The sequence below is a fragment of the Borostomias antarcticus genome (assembly GCF_949987555.1).
Source record: "Borostomias antarcticus genome assembly, chromosome: 19".
NCBI classification, from domain to species: domain Eukaryota; kingdom Metazoa; phylum Chordata; class Actinopteri; order Stomiiformes; family Stomiidae; genus Borostomias; species Borostomias antarcticus.
The window spans coordinates 8,382,860-8,402,733 of NC_140252.1; the positions used below are offsets into that span (position 1 = coordinate 8,382,860).

A 19,874-nucleotide genomic window follows, 5' to 3' on the forward strand; every position below is an offset into this window, starting at 1 on the left:
ATGGAGGCTCACTCATGCTCGATTACCCCAACCTCCACAGGGATGCCAGAGAAGCTCTGCTGGAGGTGGCAATTGAAATCTCTCCGGACAGGCTCTTCCTCCAGACGTTCCCAGTTCACCCTCACTACACGCTTGGGTTTTCCAGGTCGGTCCAGATGTTTCCCCCGCCATCAAAACCAGCTCACCACCAGATGGTGATCAGTGGACAGCTCTGCCCCTCTCTTTACCCGAGTGTCCAAAACACATGGCTTAAGATCGGCTGATACGATAACAAAATCTATCATCGATCTTCGGCCTAAGGTGTTCTGATGCCAGGTATACTTGTGGGCATCCTTGTGTTCGAACATGGTGTTTGTTATGGACAAACTGTGACTGCACAGAAGTCCAACAACAAAACACTACTCGGTTTCAGATCGTGGTGGCCCTGCCTCCCAATCACACCCCTCCAAGTTCCTCCATCATTGCCCACGTGTGCATTGAAGTCCCCCAATAGGACAGTGGAGTCCCCTGCAGGAGCCCCAAATAGGACTCCACTCAGGGTCTGCAGGAAGGCTGAGTACTCTGAACTGCTGTTCGGTGCATAAGCACAAACCACAGTCAGTCTCCCCCCACACAGTCCTAAGGCGCAGGGAGGCGACCTTCTCGTCCACTGGGGTGAACTCCAGCACAGAGGTGCTCAGCTGGGGGCTAGCTAGTATAGCCACACCTGCCTTATGCCTCATTCTGTGAGCAACTCCGGAGAAGAACAGGGTCCAACCCCTATCCAGGAGTTTGTTTCCGGTGCTGGTGCTGTGCGTGGAGGATAGCCCCACCAGGTGTAATTGGTATCGCTCCACCTCTCTCACAAGCTCCGGCTCCTTCCCCCCCAGCGAGGTCACGTTCCATGTCCCCAGAGCCAGGCTCTGCCGCTCGGGTCCGGTCCGACGGTGCCCACCGCTTTCACTGCCACCTAGTTGGCAGCACACCCGACCCCGACACTTTCCTCCCGCGGGTGGTGGGTCCACGGGACGAAGGAGATGGTGTTTCCACGTAGCTCTTTCGGGCTGGGCCCGGCCGGGCTCCATGGTAAGCCCGGCCACCAGGCGCTCGCAGGTGGGCCCTCTGTCTGGGCCTGGCTCCAGACGAGGGCCCCGGGCTTCCTCCGGGCCTGGTCTCTCTTCCTCTTTGGTCTTCCATCATGGGTTTTTTACCTGTTACCCCAGGTAGGGGGGCTAGGGGGTACTACCACTTGCCCAAGATGGACCCCCAGACTAGTGGAGGGAAGGAGGCATCTTACTTCTCCATTCTAGTTCGCACTGAAACTAGCCACTGCCCTAACTTCAATCAATCAATCAATCAATCAAAGCTTTATTTGTATAGCGCATTTCATACCCAGAGGCAACACAATGCGCTTTACAGAGAACAAGGGAGGTGGGCATACGACCCACTCTCTACATATTCCAGAGGGAAGCAAAAAAACAGTAATCACCCGGGGGCCAGATAAGTGAGCTTCTCGAAGAATCGTGAGATTCTTCCCTGACCCCTCTCAACAAGGCGATCGAGCAAGCTCCAGGAGTATGTTTGTCTACCGGCTAAGAACATTTATAAAGCAATACATTACATTAAATTACATTTCAGAGTACGAGAGGCTAAAAGCATCATAGGAGAGAGAACATTCTACGGACATGCTACGACATCCACAGCAGACACGGGGGTATCTATCGGACTCCGGGAGGTCTGCTGGTGACAGTGGGGCATCCACTGGACCTGTTTAGAAGATAGGAGGGAGAGAGAGAGGCATACGATATCCACAGCTCCACAGCTGACACTGGACCTGGTTAGAGGATAGGAGGGAGAGAGAGAGGCACTAGGGGAGGCAGAAAACGGTTAGTAGCACACTGAGTCATTGAAGCAACACAGCTGTCAGAACAGAACAAGCCTGTTTCAGGATAACCAGCTTCTGTACACTACTTGATATACATACATTGCATAGCAGGATAAATACCAATGTATACAGATGATTCACAGGTAGGTTTGAGGCTGCCTTTCTGTGTCTCCTGGCTAGTGATTGTAGGCTAGGTCGAAAAGGTACGTCTTGAGGTCTCACTTGAACCCTACTAACACAATCAGGTTGCAGCAATGTTGCAGAAACGTGCAATTTAGACTTTTGTATGGTCCACTCAACGTCAAGTTAAACGTGCATGCAACGCAAACGCGGTATCTGCACACAAGTTGCTGCAACGTGCAGGTCCAACGTGTCTGCAACGTGCCTGCAATGTGTACACAACGTTGTGATTTCCGTGATGATTTCGATGTATATTGCTGCAACGTTGTATACACGTTTATATATTACTTTGTTACGTTGCTGCAACGTGGTCTACACTTCCGTTGGCTACATATATAATTTGCATTACAAAACAAATCAGCTCCTTGCGCAAGCTCCACTACTTCCTGAAACTCTACAGGCATATTTCTTTACCGTCCTATACTATTGGATAGCAATAGCGATGAATCCGGTGTGCAGCACACCTGATCAATCACTTCCATCCACTAGTATAGGACAGGAAAGAAATACGCCTGTAGAGTCAGGAAGTAGTGGAGCTTGTGCAAAGAGCCTATTAATGTCATAGTCAATGCAGCAAGCAAAATTATGGTACAAAAGTTATGACACAACACCATTCAGTCAAGAACAATTTATTTTATTAAAAAAGTACACAAGGTCTGGCCTGCAACATGATAAACAAGTTTAAAAACAAAAAGGATTAAAAAAAAATACAAAAACAGTTATTTACAAAAAAAAGTTATTTACAAAAAAAATGGCAGGCTGTGCTCAGATAGGCTGGCGGGGGGGGGGGGGGGCTGTGCTCAGATGGGCTGCGGGTGGGCGTCAGATGGGCTGGGGGGGGGGGGGCTGTGCTCAGATGGGCTGGGGGGCAGCTAGGAAGGGAAGTCTTCCTCATCAGAATGCTGGGGAGTGCTCAGATGGACTGTTCTTGGATGGGCTGTGCTCAGGCGGACTTCTGCAGATACCTAAAGACACAATGAAATGGCCGTAAATACACAACGCACATACATGCACAAAAAAGTGGTACACAATCTTTGGAACCATGCAGTGTCACTGGGTAGGAGAAACCAAAAAAAAAGACATCACTTACCCTTCTGCATTTAGCAGGGGCATGTTTCAATGTCTCCTGCAGCTGGGCGGCCACCTCCGCCATCGTAGCCTTTGGCATGGAGACCATCACTGCACCTTTAAGTGATCAAGAAAGGTAATGGTTTCAATTCACATCGGTCATGGAACAAAGACGATGTATTAAAAAATATTCAAAATATGAACCATTTCTTACATGTTAGAACATTGAAGAGTGTCATACTCTTCAGTGGCTTCTTCCCCTTCTTCCCGTGCACACTGTAGGCGCTCCACACCGCATGTGTGGCTACAGCTGACAGCACCCGCCGGACTGTGTCCGCCAAGTCTCTGCCACCAATGGCACCTAGGTATTGTGTCTGTAAAACAAAGAGTCATTTACTGTACCCTTCCCTGCACTGCAAAAATAAGACAAAGTTCCGCCCTGCAGACACTCACCATCTTCCTCTGATGTTCCCGGTCCTTCAACCTGGCCTCACAGACCTGCAGCTCCTCGTCCGTTTGGGCAGGGTTCAGTACATCCAGCACTTCTCCCTGGGCTCCAGACTCCACAGGCCGCGTGCTCTGGGCCAGTTCCCTCACAGTCCGTGCAAGCTCACGGAGTTGCTCCCGCATCTCTGAGAACTGCTGATGTACAGACCTCTGGAAATCTAGATAAACACAGATGTGGCTATAAGTACATTGACATAAAACTAAATGAAACTCAAAATATATCCCTGCATGCAACATGAAGTGTCCCATACCAGCATCTGCAGAGCAGCATCGATTAGGTAGAGGGGTACATGGAGTCAATGGTGCTGGAGCCGTTTTATTGGGCGACGGCATCACAGACCTAACTGAAAAACAAAAGGGATAAAGGAAAGGGATGAGCAGGAAACTGTATGGTGTTGGCAGCATGCTTTGGCTTCTGGCATTTGAAGGAAAATAAATTAAGACATTAACAGGTAGACATCACAACACCACAGCAGTACATGCCACTCTTACCTGGTCTGGCTGGGGTGCTATACATGAAGCCTGGGCTCGCATGGTTTTCGCTCACAGGGGATGAGCTCGGAAAATCTGCAAGATGAGTAAATGGTATTCAATCTAAAAAAGCCAATCACAGAGCTAACTGAATGGGATTAGCAGGAAACTTTATGGTGTTGGCTTTGGCTTCTGGCATTTGGAGGGAAACTAAATAAAGACAAGACAGGTAGACACCACAGCAGTACAGATGTTGGAAGTTAGAAATGTAACTTGCTGCAGCATTTCACGTCGCGGTATTTGGCAGGGAAATCCCGTTGGAAATCTCGTGGGATTTCAGACGGGTGTTATTTCGTTTTAGTGATGCACCACCGCCAGGTGGCGTCTTTGAGTAGATTTAGCAGGCTGGGCTCAGTGTTTTTCTCCTATAGTCTACGAATGAAGCATCATTAAATTTCAAATTCTTTAATTTAAATGCTCTGTTGTAAAGCACTTTGAGCTGAAGGTATCTGTATGAAAGGGGCTATACAAATAACGTTTAATTGTTATTATTACCTTGTTCTCAAACACATGTTTTATCCATCTCGATGTAATTTAATTATTACGAACACCTATAATATATCTAGGCCTACAGTAGCCTATCTATCTCGGCAACTGACGTTGGGTCAAGACGTGGTGTCTGTTAAGTCAAATGCGCAAAATAACAGTATTGTAAATATATTTGTTAGTAAAGATGTGGTGAACGTGAGGGTTTTGCGTTTTGTTTCTGGAACGCATTCAACTGGTAGGCTACTCGTAAACCCCGGAAGTAAATTTGAAGACGGGGCACCAGCTAATGTAGCCAAGTCTGAGCGCAGTAGGCTATATGGCTTCAGCACGATACAAAGACAAAATAAGCTTGATCGGAGGTGTGGATCCATACAAAATTGAAATAGTCGCCATGAGTAATGATCACTCATTGCCAATCATATCCGGACATTAACTATCTTGTGCATATAGCGGCAGGTTTGACAGTGAGACATCAACCGATAATTGTAATAATGCGATTATTGAAATGGTCTTGTGAACGCCTTTATCTGATTTCCAAAATCGGGGTAAGGTCCATAGGACGATTGTGGGTTTTCATTTGCACATAACTATATTTTATATATATAAAACATTGAAGTCCGCCAGTCAATGACTTTCCCTAAAATTGTGTTCTGTTGCACCCCCTATTGTTAAATTATAAATGAAAAAACATACACAATATTTTGTTATTTGAATGATCTTGAATATATATATATATTCAAGATCATTCAAATAACAAAATATCGTGTATGTTTTTATTTATTTATACCGGCCGCCAGCTGTTCAATGAACGGCTATAGGGAATGCGCAGTTTCGCGCTGGCTACAGCCTATTATATGCACAGTTTCGCGCTATGTAGGCTATTATAAATATGTATTATTGATTGGGGAGCTTGGACTCGCTGGGGACTGGTGGAGAGACGCAGAGCCTCCCCAGACGCGACATCTCCAGTTGGCTGAAGAGCTGCGCGCTCTGGCGTCCGGCGCCCCTCGCAGTGTCCACAGAAGAATACCCCCCTTGCTGCAGCAAGAACAGAACTGTCTATCTACTGTCTACTTAGGCTATAAAAGAAATTCAATAGGGCCTATTGAACGCCTTACTTTGTACAGTAGGCTACAATTACAAGACGCATAGGCCTAGCCTACCGTACAAAATGATGCGTTCTCATATGCCTATATTAACTTAGATACTTAGAGATGTATTTCTCTTTCTGTTAGGATCAAAAGTATCATGAAAGCGGTTGTCATTTGATTCTGGAGCAATAACAATGGAATGATGATTAATTTACTAAAATCCATTTTCGGTTTAAATAAATATCCAGTACTGTACCTAGGCTACTATAATCTAACGTTAGCTGAAACCAATCAACAGCGAAATTAGGTGAGGTGGAAAACCGTTTGGAAATGGAAAATGTGAACGCACTCAGTCTTGCACGCACGCAGTAGCCTTGTACTAGAATGGATTCCCTGTCTCACGTTCTGCCTTTATTCAGGCTATGCACCTTGCAATCAATGTATTTTTATATCTACAGTAGACTGTAGACTCTGTCTTTTATTTCGCTACTGGTATAGCCTACTTTCAGTGTGCGTCGTTATACTGTAGGCTAATAGGCTTTCGCGACCAAGGACCGAATGATATCCATTGAACAGTCAAATCATCGCTAACAATGAAACAATGACTAGAACTTCTCCTGGGGACAGGGTGTGTTCAGATGGTATGGTAATACCATATGGCCATTATAGCGTGAACAATACAAATGGTAAGTGCAGCAAGATATTTTGAAATAAGATACCGTTGGTCAATGTTTTTTTTCTTCCGTTTTTTTTATTTGCAAAAAAATTTCACACATGCATGTCATTGATATAGAAACACAAAATAAAATGCCTTAATCAATAAACAGTTATGTCATCCTCTGAGTCCGAATGTAGGCTAATAGACCGGCAGCTCTAAATGGCTTCCCAATCAATGAGACATGGTTGTAAAAATGATGTTTTATTGATGAAAATGATAAAACTGAAAAACATGGAGAGTCATTGCATTGATCGATGCAGTCCGCTACCAGCAAACACTGAAAATACAGGTCCTCCAGCGAACCTGGACTAGACTATTGTAACCCCCCCCCCCAAATTCTTTTATATTCAAATAAACTGGATGAACCGGTTTCCTAGCCCTGGATCGTGGGAGGGGGGTAGCCTGCGTTAGCGGGTGCTTTGCCATGACTGGCCATTGAATTCGCTAGTTTGATTGATAGATGGATGGATTAACGGTCCAAAGTAGATTGTGCAAGTATTGTATAGGCCCATGTGTAAGAGATGAATGGCTAAGCATGAACTCAGCCAGAGGTAGGCAGATTATCAGCATTATCACCAGTCTCAATTTATGTCTCAATTTATGTGTTGCCATTCATTTAAACCACCATCTCATCTAGACTACTTCTGTTGCTGCATTTTTACATTTATGCTTTCATGATTTTAGAGCGCAATAAACATTTTACAGGATTCCAAAAAGTCCATCCATTCATCCAACTTTGTGCTGAGCGCAGCGCAGGCTGGTAGCTTACTGTCAAGGCTCACGACTGATGCACTCCCTTAACACGTCTCAACTCCCGAGACCATCAAGATAATTTCAATATGAAAGACCTTGGGATTCCAGGAGTCAAGGCCGTTTCAGACGGGGAGCGACATTCCGCCTGCGTTCTCGCTCGGATCAGCGGGGGACGCACGCGTCTTGCGCGCAGCGGGGAAGGCTGACTACAATTCAGCTCTTGTCGCGGGCGGGCGCGCAGCCTAGTTCCATATGAGAACACTCCTCGGTCCAATTCCGTATAGTAGATCAGCCTGTGTACTTTCAACGAATGTATTATTAGACATAATATCATAATAATATATATAGCCTTCAACGACCTCCTGAGCTGCCTGCCTGATGGCCTCAGGGCTAAAGAGACCGCGCGTCGTTCCTCACCCTAACTATTGGCATGCTATCAATGAAAGAAAATACATTGTAAATAAACATAGTTTTAGGCTATTGTTTTTATGTAGGCCTATAGATTAAGCTATTTGTGTTCATAAGGTAACGTCATTGTAAACGAAAGTAGCCTATAGCCTATAATCCAATTGACTGGAACCAAGGGGTTTGACAAAAGTTATGAGGCAAAATAATTTGTCTTGACTGCATTCAAGATGTATCTTTCACATTAAAACTACATACAAAGCTGGGAATGCTAAGAAAATTGCATATGTTTGCAAACTAAAACAAGTGAACACAATTTTACAATCGAAAATGCTTATGAGACCATTATTTTACTTATATGGGGCAAAAGTGGTTTCTCTTCCTGCTTCTGCCTAAGCCCTCCACAATACCACAACACAACGGTGTCATGTTTTACCGAAGGAGAAGTGAAGAAGACGGTAGCTAGCAGTAGCTAAAGCAGTTAGCTAATGTTAAGATCATTCCTCTAGCTGCTTTGCTGCTAATGCGAGTTCGTCTCCGTTCCTGCCCGAGAAACAGAAGTTGAACTAATAGCATCAAAATAGCTACAGCTGTACTATCGTGCAGCTTCACAGGCTGCTATTAGCAGACAGCACTAAAGTTGACAAAATCACACTTGCACATCATTAGAATTCCAACCATTTATATGGGATTTATCATTCAACTAAACATGGAACCTGAATACTACCTGATATTTCAACCTGCTGCCATCTGTGATCGGCGCGTCTGTTTGTTTGAGTCATGGATATCTTACGCAGTTATATTCCATGTAGTGTCCCAAAACTGTTAAATCATTCCCCATGTAGTTCACTATGAGTCGCACTCAATACATCCATGGTAATAGGGAGGGAGTGAGTGAACCATTTCAAACACATCTCTGGTCATCTCCGTTAGCCATCTTCCTCGTCCTGATGCCATGTTCCATATGAGAACACTCAGTCAGCCTAATGTATTAAACTTCTACTTGTCCCGACAGTTAACAGATATAGACCCGGCGACATTTACAGAGATAGAAACTATAAATAGATAGGCTTTGTTCGTAATAATTAAATTACAACCAGACAGAGAACAAGGAGTTTGAGAACGGTAGGCGAGATGAGCTACAGCGCTGGGTCAATGAGTGGTGTTACTGCGCCCCTATGGGCAGGCGAGCGGTGGTGCGGAATGACGTAAAGCGCCTGTTAGAATACCGCGGGTCAAGTTACATTCTTATGTTCCCACATCTGTACATGCCACTCTTACCTGGTCTGGCTGGGTGCTGTATGATCTGGCTGGGGTGCTATAAATGGGGCCTGGGCCCCGCTCGCCCACATGGGACAAGCTTGGAAAATCTGCAAGATGAGTAAAATGGTATTCAAAATAAATAAAAAATAGTCCAACTATCAGTGTGCAGTAGGCATAGACATTTCATTTCAACACAAACATGCATACCTGGATTGTACAGCACACGTGGATTGTACTGGACCGCTGGCAGAGGCCTTTCAACTCCGGCACCTGGCACCTGGTCTTTGGCCTGCATAGTGGGGACCAATGGCTGCCCGGGGCTTGGAATATCTAGTGGAATATCAGTAAATTAGCTCAGACTACTCGATTTCAAAAGTACTACTCTTTTGGGACTGTTGAATGCACTTTAGTATATTACCTTCGTCACTGGAGTGATAGCGCGTGTTGCGCCGTCTCTTTCTAACTTCCTGGCACTCGTCATCGACGACTGCTGCTCAAAGACTTTTGCCATGAGCCTGGCACCTTCGTAATGATCTGTGTGCATAAAGTACCATAATAAATACATTTCAGCCATCCTGTTTCCTCAGAATAATGAGTCATGATCTTTTTCCCCCCCGCCAGTATTTTTTAACAGCTTAAAATGCAAAGAGTACCAGTTGTGGACTTGGGGAAAACCCGGACTCTGTGGAGCGCCCAGCCAGGGTTAGGTTCCACGCAGCTCTTTATCCGTTGGCTGAATTTGTTCATCGGCGAGGAACACATCTGCAACTGTGAGTGAAACCATGTTAGTACCCGCTTCCCTGTACTATTGAAAAGTAGCACCAATCAGAAACATTGTTCACACAAACATGTTCTTACCCCATCCTTTTTGGAGAGCCAGGATACTGGGACAACCGACAGTGTCCTCCCCCAGAAACTCCACACTGCAATACAGTCTGCCCAATAAACAAAAAAAATTCAGGTTGTAAACACAAGGACCCTATGGTAAAGTAGGCAGAGGGGAAGAAGCGACTAAAACAACAATTCAACAAGTCATTACAGCCGATAAGTAATTAGTGACACGCCACTATTCTATCCTTTTTTTAATTTATTTTTTATTCTCTGCCGGCATCTGACCAGGACAGATGCGGTCAATGGCGGCTAATCATCAGTGTGGAAAACAACAGCTAGTTTAGGCACCGCGATTACCTCGTGGGTGGCAGTCTCCCACTTTACAGACAAATGGAAAATATATAAAGCATTATCTTGGCTTCGCCTTCACCTTTGCCTATGTAAAATTAACCTAAGATTCGTGATGTCCTTAGAAAGCCTGACACGAGCGAGCTCCCAATGTGAGTCTCAAATTCAGCAGAGTCAAACAAACACATATTCACATTTCCCTCAGTCCAGCGGCCATTTTATATTAACGTTAACTAACACAAAAACTTAACAGCTCAGACCATTCGCTTATGTTTCTGCAAATGTTCGCGGCGAACACAAAGCCAGCAATAACAGAAAAAAGATTTGCAATAGTTTGTCGGAGTATTTTCAATATTGTCTAAACATTAGTCAAGTTCGGGCCTTGACTTAGCTAGCATTAGGTAGCGTGTTAGCTAGCATTAGGTAGCGTGTTAGCTAGCATTAGGTAGCGTGCTAGCTAGCATTAGGTAGCGTGTTAGCTAGCATTAGGTAGCGTTCTAGCTAGCATTAGGTAGCGTGTTAGCTAGCATTAGGTAGCGTGCTAGCTAGCATTAGCTAACGTTAGCTAGCTAGCATTGGGCTTCCAATTCCTGAACTTAGTTTAGCGTGCAGGTTATGAGTTACTTCTGTTTACTTAAATTATTACCGGTAAGTAAACAAATAAATAGCTAAACCAACAGTCAAATCAATGTAATTTGATGAGGAAAAACCCCGAGGTAACTGGTATAACTTACCAGAGATGAAGTGCGCACCACACTGTGGTGTTGTTGGTCCCCAATCTGCTCTCTTTATGGATTTAAACCACAGCTTTCGACGGTTCCTCTGAAAAGGGGGACATCTCAAGGGGATGCTGAAGAATCTGAGGCCATCATCTTGTCCTTTTCTGTTTGTACAGTTCACAGCACAGCAGCTTTGAGGCATAATTAGCTACATGAAACGAGTAGCTAGCGAGTTCGTTCCTCGTTCGCTCGTTCCTTTTTACCGAGAGGCTGCGTGCTCGCTCTGCTGTGACGTAGGCGGCGAACCCATCTATAGGGAGGGAAAGTGATCTCATCGCCCCCTAGTGGAAGCGTTCCATAATGCCGAGAGAATGAATGGGATTTCTCGACACGTCTTTTGAAAAATGATATCTTGGTCGACACCGAAACGTTAGTTTTAATTAATGAAAAAGCATTAAATGTTAACAAACAGGGAAATATACAATCAATAACATTTCTAAGATGAGTTATTCACCTCAACATACAGTACAATATGAAGGATATAAGCGAAAATTTAAAAAAAGAACAAAAGACAGGAGCAGTTTGGCAAAGAATCCTGCCTACTTTAACTGTGAACCAAGCAAGCAGTGACGTCACGGGATAGCCCGATTGCAATCCTAATGCTAGCCTAATAGGACTTTAATCCAACGTCACAGCAACGTTATTTAATGACGTTGCAGGGACCCATATTGCAAATGTTTCTGCAACGTTGCAGAAAAGTCTAATTAGACTTAGGAGGGTAAAGTTATTTTCGACCTTAGATGGACGTTGTCACAACATCGCCTGATGGTAACGTTGCAACTTACCTAAGTACAACTTATGTGCAACGTTGCTGCAACCCACTGTGTTAGTAGGGAAGACCTCCGTTGTTTCGGCCCTTCTTAGGCACTCCGGTAGGGTGTTCCAGAGGTTGGGGACATAGAAACTAAAAGCTGCCTCTCCGTGTTTCTTGGTCCTGGCTTTTGGAACTGTTAAAAGTTCAGGACCTGAGGATCTGAGTGGTCTGTTGGGCATGTACTTAACAAGCATGTTTGAAATATATTCTGGTGAGTGACTGTGGAGAGATTTATAGACTAGTAATAGTATTTTAAAGTCTATTCTAGAGTTGACTGGTAACCAGTGTAGTGATTTTAAGGCTGGTGTGATGTGTGCCCTTCGTCTAGTCTTAGTGAGGACTCGTGCTGCAGCATTCTGTATCATTTGTAGCTTAGAGATTGCTTTCTTTGGTAGGCCTGATAGTAGAGCATTGCAGTAGTCCAGCCTGCTTGTGATGAAAGCATGCATTAATCTTTAGGTGTCAATTAATCTTTCGGTGTCAAAAGTTCTTCATAGTTTGTTAAAATAAAAACATACATGACGATGAGGAGGAATTATACTTCATAATTCATGATAATAATATATATATATATATATATATATATATAAACAGCAATTCTGATGTGTTTAAAGCACAGCAATTGCAATGCCAATTAATATTAGGCTAAAGAAATGACATTTCCCCTCTGTTTAAACCGTTTTGAATAATTCGCTGTCAAATACAAATACAAATAGTGGGCTCCCGGCACACCCCTAATGTGGACAGCGTAGGCTATGTGCTCAAAGCAATCAATATGTGACCGCCGCTGGTAATTTGGTCCTCAACTAGGCATTTTCATTTTTCAGTTTTTTACAGATTATGAAAGTGCAGATTGTAAGCTTTCAAATGAGGTCTCATACATTGAAATCTGAACATATTTGAAGAAGATATGCTTATTTGAATGCTAGTACTGCCAAATCAACTTAGCTGAGAAATCTCCCTCCAAAGTTCTCCAACATTTTCACACCTCTGACTGCCAGGTAATGGGCGTGAACAATAGCCTGGTAACCCCACCCCCAGCCACTCCCCCACTGGACGATCTGTCATTATCTGTCAGAGTGGCTGTCAACTTGGGGTATTACCTGAGAGTGGCTGCCAAGTGAGGTGCTCTCTCACTGATGACCCCACACTCTTTGAGTCAGTATTAATCTTGTGTTGTGAATGCAGTTAAGAACAATATAAGATGAAGTTCAAATTTAACGTTCTTTATTGTCACATACATGATATAAAGTACAAGCATAAGTAGTTAAGTGTACAAAAAAAGGCAACAGTCTAAGTGTTAAAGTGTACAGTCAGTTGTCTGTTTTATAGACAAGGTGCATAGTGTTCATTGTGATCAAGTGTACAACAAAGTAATAACAGTCCCCAGCTCAATACTCAAGGTAATAACAACAGTACTCAGCTCAGTATTCAATATTCTAACAATGCAGTCTGTGCAAGTGTGGGCAAGTCTGTGCAAGAGAACAAGCAACGCTTCAGTATACAAACAGGAAAACAGGAAAGGCTGTGGCCTTTCTCCTGCAGTGCTGTCCGTCCTGATGATCTGCAGTGAATCTACAAGCGGACAGTCTTGTTCTGAGCTGCTGTGGAGTTTGGCGGGGGACATGTGACGTCTCGTCCCTCATCAGAACAGAACTCTCTGATCTTGTCAAAGAGATACGTCTGTCTGGCCATGTCCAGTCCGGGTGGGGCTTGCACAAGAAGACCTTCTCTGGGGGGCAGGACATCAGGCTTGCGCAGCAGCTGAAACTCGACTGCCGGTGCATCACGGTGTTCTCTGGCCACAACCATGCCAGGTCTCTCTGCATCAAAACTGCAATAGAATAGAAGGAAGAAAGTACATTAAACTATTGCACACAGTACTGGCACTCCATATAGATAAAATAGTACCAGAAAGTGTTGATTAAATAGACTAGCTAATGCATGATAAGATGAACGTATTCTCACCTGTTGTGCAAAATCAAAGCTGTAGTGCATAGTGATCTTCTTGCTGGCTGGTATGGAGGGGCCCAGGGAGAGCTGCAAATCCTCACAGGCCTGGAGCTTTGCTCATCCTGTAACCAAAACAAAAAACAAAGGTGTCAGACTACCATACCTCTCATGCTCTCTCATTCTGTTTCTCTCTATAATATAGCTACCTAGCTCGATATTAGCTGCCACGCTGGCTAGTTTAGGAACAAAGGGCTAGCTCAGCTAACTAGCATGTTAGCTAACGTTAGCTAGCTAGCCTTTGTTATGCTAGCTAGACTTAGTCACTTGTTTAGAAAGGAGCTTCTGCTAAACGACAACGTTAATGTAATGTAAACAGCACAGATAGTATAAAGATCAGCTTACCCCAAAGCAAAGCAGAATGCTTGGCGGTGGTGTGAATCTGGTACGTCGTTCGCGTTCGCTCGGTAGCAACATGCTTTGCTGATACAGTCATCTCTGTATCACAGGTCATCAAGAATAAAACTCCGTGTACGAACGAGTCCTGCTCTGCTGGAGTTTTAGCTGCTCTTAAAACTCTTTCCATGTCCTGGATGCCATCCCCGTCTTCTCTTTAGCAAAAGCTGTAGCATCCTTGGTAAACTTGGAGCTGAATGTAAACAGACGGCGTGCTGTTCTTATGGGCAGGGTGGGGGGCGGAGAACCCGGAAGCAACAGCCAATGAAAACAAATCATGCTAATCGATCTGCCCGCCCCCAAACCCGGCTCGAAATCAGCTAAAAACGAGCTTAGTTTGCAGACTAATTAAACGTATTTCGTGAACCTAAAACTGTTGTCTGTTATAGTAAGTAGGTTCTTCACAACTTCAACTTTGGTAATACGCAAAAAAACAAAAAACGAAAAAAAAAGTTTTTTTTAGCTATTTTGTCCTCTAGCGCATTTCGGGGTTTGCCGAGTTGCGGACCAAATCACCAGCCGCTGTCACATATAATTCAAATACTGTTGTGAATGACTTGTGAACGTTCTTCATATTTATACTGCTATGTGAATCCCAATTTTGGTAGAGCAACAATCACTCTAGTCGTAGAGAAGGCCCTCTCACCGCGGGAAAATGACAGTGCCAACATGCAGCCTAGCCTTCCGCAACAAGAAATCTCTAAGTGTGCACTGTTGTCCATGACATATTTACTCATGCAATGTGTAGGCTAATATATTATAAGGATAGCCTTATATGATTCACTGTAAGCTGTTACACTGAAATAGGCTGTGTTTGTTGGTGGTGTTTCATTGCCTCATTGTTTGACTCAGGAATCCTCATTCATAGGGCACCCATTATTATAAGCGATTTAGGCTATATAGAAATCGCCATGCATATTTGATAAATGAAATGGGCTAAATTGATCCAGTGTAGATCCGGGCAGATAAGAGTGCTGTTAGTTGTCTTAGATGTTATGGATATTATGTGTCATCGGCTGTCCTGTTTTCATGACATCCAGCATTGTCGGAAACAAATGCCCTCACCTCTACATGTCATCCCTCTGATCCATTGTCTCCTATAGCCTACCCAGTAGCCTAATGAAATCAATCAATCACATGTGGTTCATATATTGTCAATGACAATCGCACCTGTTCCATATAATCATGTCCGTGGGTGGGTATAAAAAGGCATGCAATTCAAATGCGTAATGACGCACAATGGCTGCTTTATATGTAGGCCTACTGCTGTTTGATCTTTATATGTAGGCCTACTGCTGTTTGATGATATGGATGAAGGAATTCGGAGAGCGAGTCTTCAGGGGCCAGCAAGACCTACTGGCCAATGACGACAAGTGGCTCATGAGCCACTTCTGCTTCTTTTCTGGCACGTTTGCCGTCATAGTAGATTTGGGCTGTATCGATTTCTGTGAATTACGTTTCATTGGCCATTTATAGGCATTTATGGGCGTTAAGAGGGTGGGACAAATCGCGCTCACGTGCGGCAAGTTTAGAGTTGATTGAGATTTATAATGGGGAACCGGCGTGCAGGGCTTAAAAACGAAATTATTTTTCAATCGGTTTTATTAACCAGCATATTTAACGTTTCCGTTCTTATGTTCCGCCACCAACATAGCGTTCCTGAACCGGTTAAAGGCAAAATGCACCCTAGAACAACATCAGGCTGAAAAACTAGAGCCCCATACAAAAATATAGGTGATGGCGAGTCCTATAGACCGGACTAGCGGCATCTAAAGAAAATCACGTTTCAGAGTCAGCACTTCCAGGATATACCGCGTCGAAACGCGTCGACATATCCTGCCAGCAAATCAAGCAAGACTACAGGGGGGTGGGTGCTTGGTATGATTGACAGTTATGATTGACAGCTATGACAAGCACGGCGGAGGGGGCTAGCGAGCGAACATACGCCCCCTAGTTTCACATTTCAGAGCTGACTGAACATCTGTGAAACAACAAAATAAGAATGGAACGCGATAACTTGGAAGATTTTATAGAAGATGAGGAAGATGTTGATGATTCGGAGGAAATTCAGGGCTATTTGTTTGAGCCTGAATTTACAGCAGACGAAATCCGACAACGGAGAGAAGAACAAGAGGCTGCCGCCAGGCTAGTCAACCCAGGCGATGAGGCTGGATTAGCGGCCGCGATTCCTCGGTCTGGCAGTAACTGGTGGTGTCTGTGCGAAAACTGCCCAGCTATGCCGACAGAGACAGAATCTCTCTGTTGCCAAGAATGGGACCGTGGACAGTTACTGCTTTCAGAGATGGCAGAGGAGATGGAAGAGGAAGACGGGGCGCTTTGTCTGACAGAGCATGGTAGTCACGCAGCCCATTTGGATCGAGGAGTTTTGGAAACTTTTTTCCGCTTAGATAGGATAAATTGGAAGAGGAGACACAGACCGGAGGGTCCCGGAGGGCAAATGACAAATAAGTAAGTCAACCTAACGTTATACGTAGATCTCTGCTTTGAATTGTCTAACCTGGCTAACGTTAGCTATCTGCATTTCATATCTGCCTATTTGGCTAATCTGAGTTCCAGGAGCCCAAGCTGAGGCAAATAGTTGTCTAACTGCAATCTCGTCAATAATGAAGTCATTTTATAATGTAGGCTGTAATGTTAGCTTTGTTTGGCATGCAATGGTGCTTTGGCTAATGTTCGTAAGCTAGACAGCAATTTTAATGTATTTTCTTTGTATCTAGACAGTACCGCTTGGCTGGCTACAGAATTGTCCTGGAATGGGTTTTACGGGGAGAACGGCTCGGAAGACACCGACGTGCTGTTCTTCCTGCTTGTGTGGTGGACAGTATTCGCCAGCTATATCCTTCTGCGGATGGACAATACCGTGGCTTTATCGAGGTCAATGAGGCTTTGGAAGGAATGTATCAGTAGGCCTACCTGATGTGTAATGTTAGGCTACAGTTAGAAAAGTCCCCCTGTGCGCGCTGTACTCCCTGCAGCAGTGAGCATAACATCTAGCAATCAGATCTGAGGTTTGCATGTTATCTGAATAGCTGGTTATGTCCGTTTGCATTTTCTGTTATTTATTGCGACTCAGTATGTAACATTACTGTTGTGTTCTATTGTTACCTAACCATACGTACTCCCTTTTTTGCAATAAACATTCTAAACATTGGCACCTGGACTCTTCTTCTACACTTACTCACCTAAAGACCACCAAATAGTGCCCCGACCTAACACTGTGAAGTGATCGCTGTTACACCATCTATATAGGCTATATCACACAGATGTATTCATTATAGGCTATATCACAAAAAATACTATTTCACATATGTACACAATGCAGGAGTGCAATATTCAAAAATCTTATTTACTTTCAAAGGCATATGATTACAACAAAACCAGGCTTTTAGTTTTACAGATGGTTTCATACTCTTGTGGATTTTGGAAAGGAGAAACAAAGTGTATTTGCAAGGTAGTGGTATTGGGTATCATTTTTAAAATCTAGTCTTATATGTTTGTGCTGCATCTTCTTTGGTTGGCTTTGGGGCTGCGGCAATGTTGGCTGGCAGGTCTGGTCTTGGGAGACGGGAAGATTCATCCTTGAAGATGAGACTTTCATCTTGCCTTCGCTTCCACACCAGCTGCATCAATGTCGTCCGGAAGTTGGTGGTGTGTGGCTCATACCTCTTCTTTGTGACCCATTCCTTATAACGCTTGCTCCACACTTGATCGATGACAGGTTTGCCTAAGACAGAGGATTATATGAACCATCATAGGGTGTGCTGTTCACTAATACGGGCATTTCTCTCTAACATGTTTGCACACACAATATCAATGTATAGGCGTACTGCTCACCATTACAGTCCACCTTCTGTTTACGAGTCAAGTTCTCATTGTGCTCCATGATGGCTAAGTGCGTCCTCTGTTTCATGCTCATGTTGGAGAAATGTTGTCTTTTTGGTGCATATTTGAGGAGAGCACCATGGAATACCTCCAGGGGACCTAATTGTTTTGGAGAGATGAATTATATTAGCTTTATTGTGAACAAGTGGAAATTTGCATTGTTCAATTCATCATAGATGTGTAATCTTTATAGAACTGAAAGCCGAGCCTACTTCACCAAGATGTGGTAAGCAGCAGCGACTGGCACTTCTTTTAGCCAAGGCAAGACAATACCACTGACCTGTATGTTTGAAACGCCCCATGTGATCAAGATCCTTCTGGAGGTTTTTATCGTTGACCACAGCAGCCAGTTCGTGGTATTCCTCAGATTCTTTGCAAAGCCACTTTTTCTTCTCCCGGTCTTCAGTGGTGATAGGTGGGTGAAGACGGTGGTGCTCTGTCCCTCCTTCGGTCCATGTATGCTCATCAACTGTGTGGTGTAGAATCGAGTTCCAGGTCGACTTCAGTTTCTAAAAAGAATAATAATTTAAAATATGTCACATGCATTCCAAGACATTATGAAATAGACAGTGTTGGGGAAGCTATTGTGAACCACACACACACACACATCGGAAGACCTGGGGGAAACAGACAAGAACAAAACCGACAGACCAGCACAGAGACAGAGACATACAAGGCCATAAGACATACAAGGCCATAACATACCCCAACATCTCCTCCTGCCTTGGCGCAAGAGAACCAGAGATGGTTCCTTACAGACCGAATCCATGGCTTTAAAGCTGCACGTCCTCTCTTTTTGGCCTTGGTGATCAACTTCTTTTGGATACCTGTGTAAATACAAGACAATGCAAAGGATATAAGAGCATGTGGACTTCCACCTACAATACACTGCACATTACAAACAGAAAGCCCCTTTCCCCACTAGACTTGTGCCAGACCCATGACCTGCGTTGTACTGTCAATTTGAAAGACAATGATACAGTCCTGACTCCATATCCACCACTCCAGAACCCCCATCCCTCATTTCAAATGTCAGAGCCCAGTCACCAGCATTTTATGTCAATTAACCACCTCATAGGCCCTCTACTCCCAAAATTATGTCAACTAATCTTTGATGTGGTACAATACTCACTTTTGGAGGTATGCCAAATATCAAACTCATGCTGGATTGATGGATATTCCTCACGCATGATTTTTTTTATGCTTGTGGAACGATCAGTTGCCAACACCTCCACATTTAAGCCAGTGTCAAGTAGGGTGTTAATTCCACGTCTGAAGCCAAGACTTTCCATGGCCACTGAGCTGGTTGTCTCTGTCACCTAAGGACACAACAAATAACATACAATTTGTACAATTACAAAATAATCAATATAAAGAAAGATGGATGGATAGATGGATGAATTTCTCTTTTATTTACCTGGACTAACTCAGAATGGACAATTTCCTTGCTAGGGTCAGCCATGAAAGTATAGGTTGTGTATTTGGCATTAAACCCTGGGCTGTCCGAGCGACCATCGGAACACAGCTGTGGCTGCAGGCCGTCTTCCTGTTCCAGAAACATCTTGGCCAAGAGGGCTTCTCGCTGCCGGTCATATTCAGCTTGAATGACAGGATGCAGGTAGCTGTTCTGCATGGCATAGAAGGTGCTACTGCCAAATATATGAAGATTGATCAGCTTTGCCCATTCCTCCAACTTGGTGTATGTGTTACCAGTGAACAACAGAGCAGCTGCAATGAGGAGGTTGGACTGCGGCATTCCACGTTCTGAGATGCAGGAAGTCCATGTTCCAGTGTGGCCTGTCTCACACTCCCATTTCACCCTCATTTGAGAACCCATGTAGGAGACTTCTTTTTTCTCAATGACTTTGAGGCATGTTTGGCAAAACTTCATCAATTCAAGCACTTTCGACTCTGAGACTATAAC

General features: G+C 44.2%; 1 protein-coding gene across 1 annotated transcript; it reads right to left on the reverse strand.

Annotated features, from left to right (window-relative positions):
* Window positions 1-2,831: 2,831 nt before the first annotated feature.
* Window positions 2,832-4,329, reverse strand: LOC311322095 (uncharacterized protein). The gene is made up of 5 exons (XM_084454105.1): window positions 4,112-4,329; window positions 3,566-3,777; window positions 3,327-3,486; window positions 3,135-3,229; window positions 2,832-3,009 (listed from the first exon to the last, which is right to left on the reverse strand). Exons 1-5 carry the CDS (start codon window positions 4,134-4,136, stop codon window positions 2,917-2,919), a joined length of 585 nt encoding a protein of 194 aa, XP_084310231.1. The 5' UTR covers window positions 4,137-4,329; the 3' UTR covers window positions 2,832-2,916.
* Window positions 4,330-19,874: the final 15,545 nt, after the last annotated feature.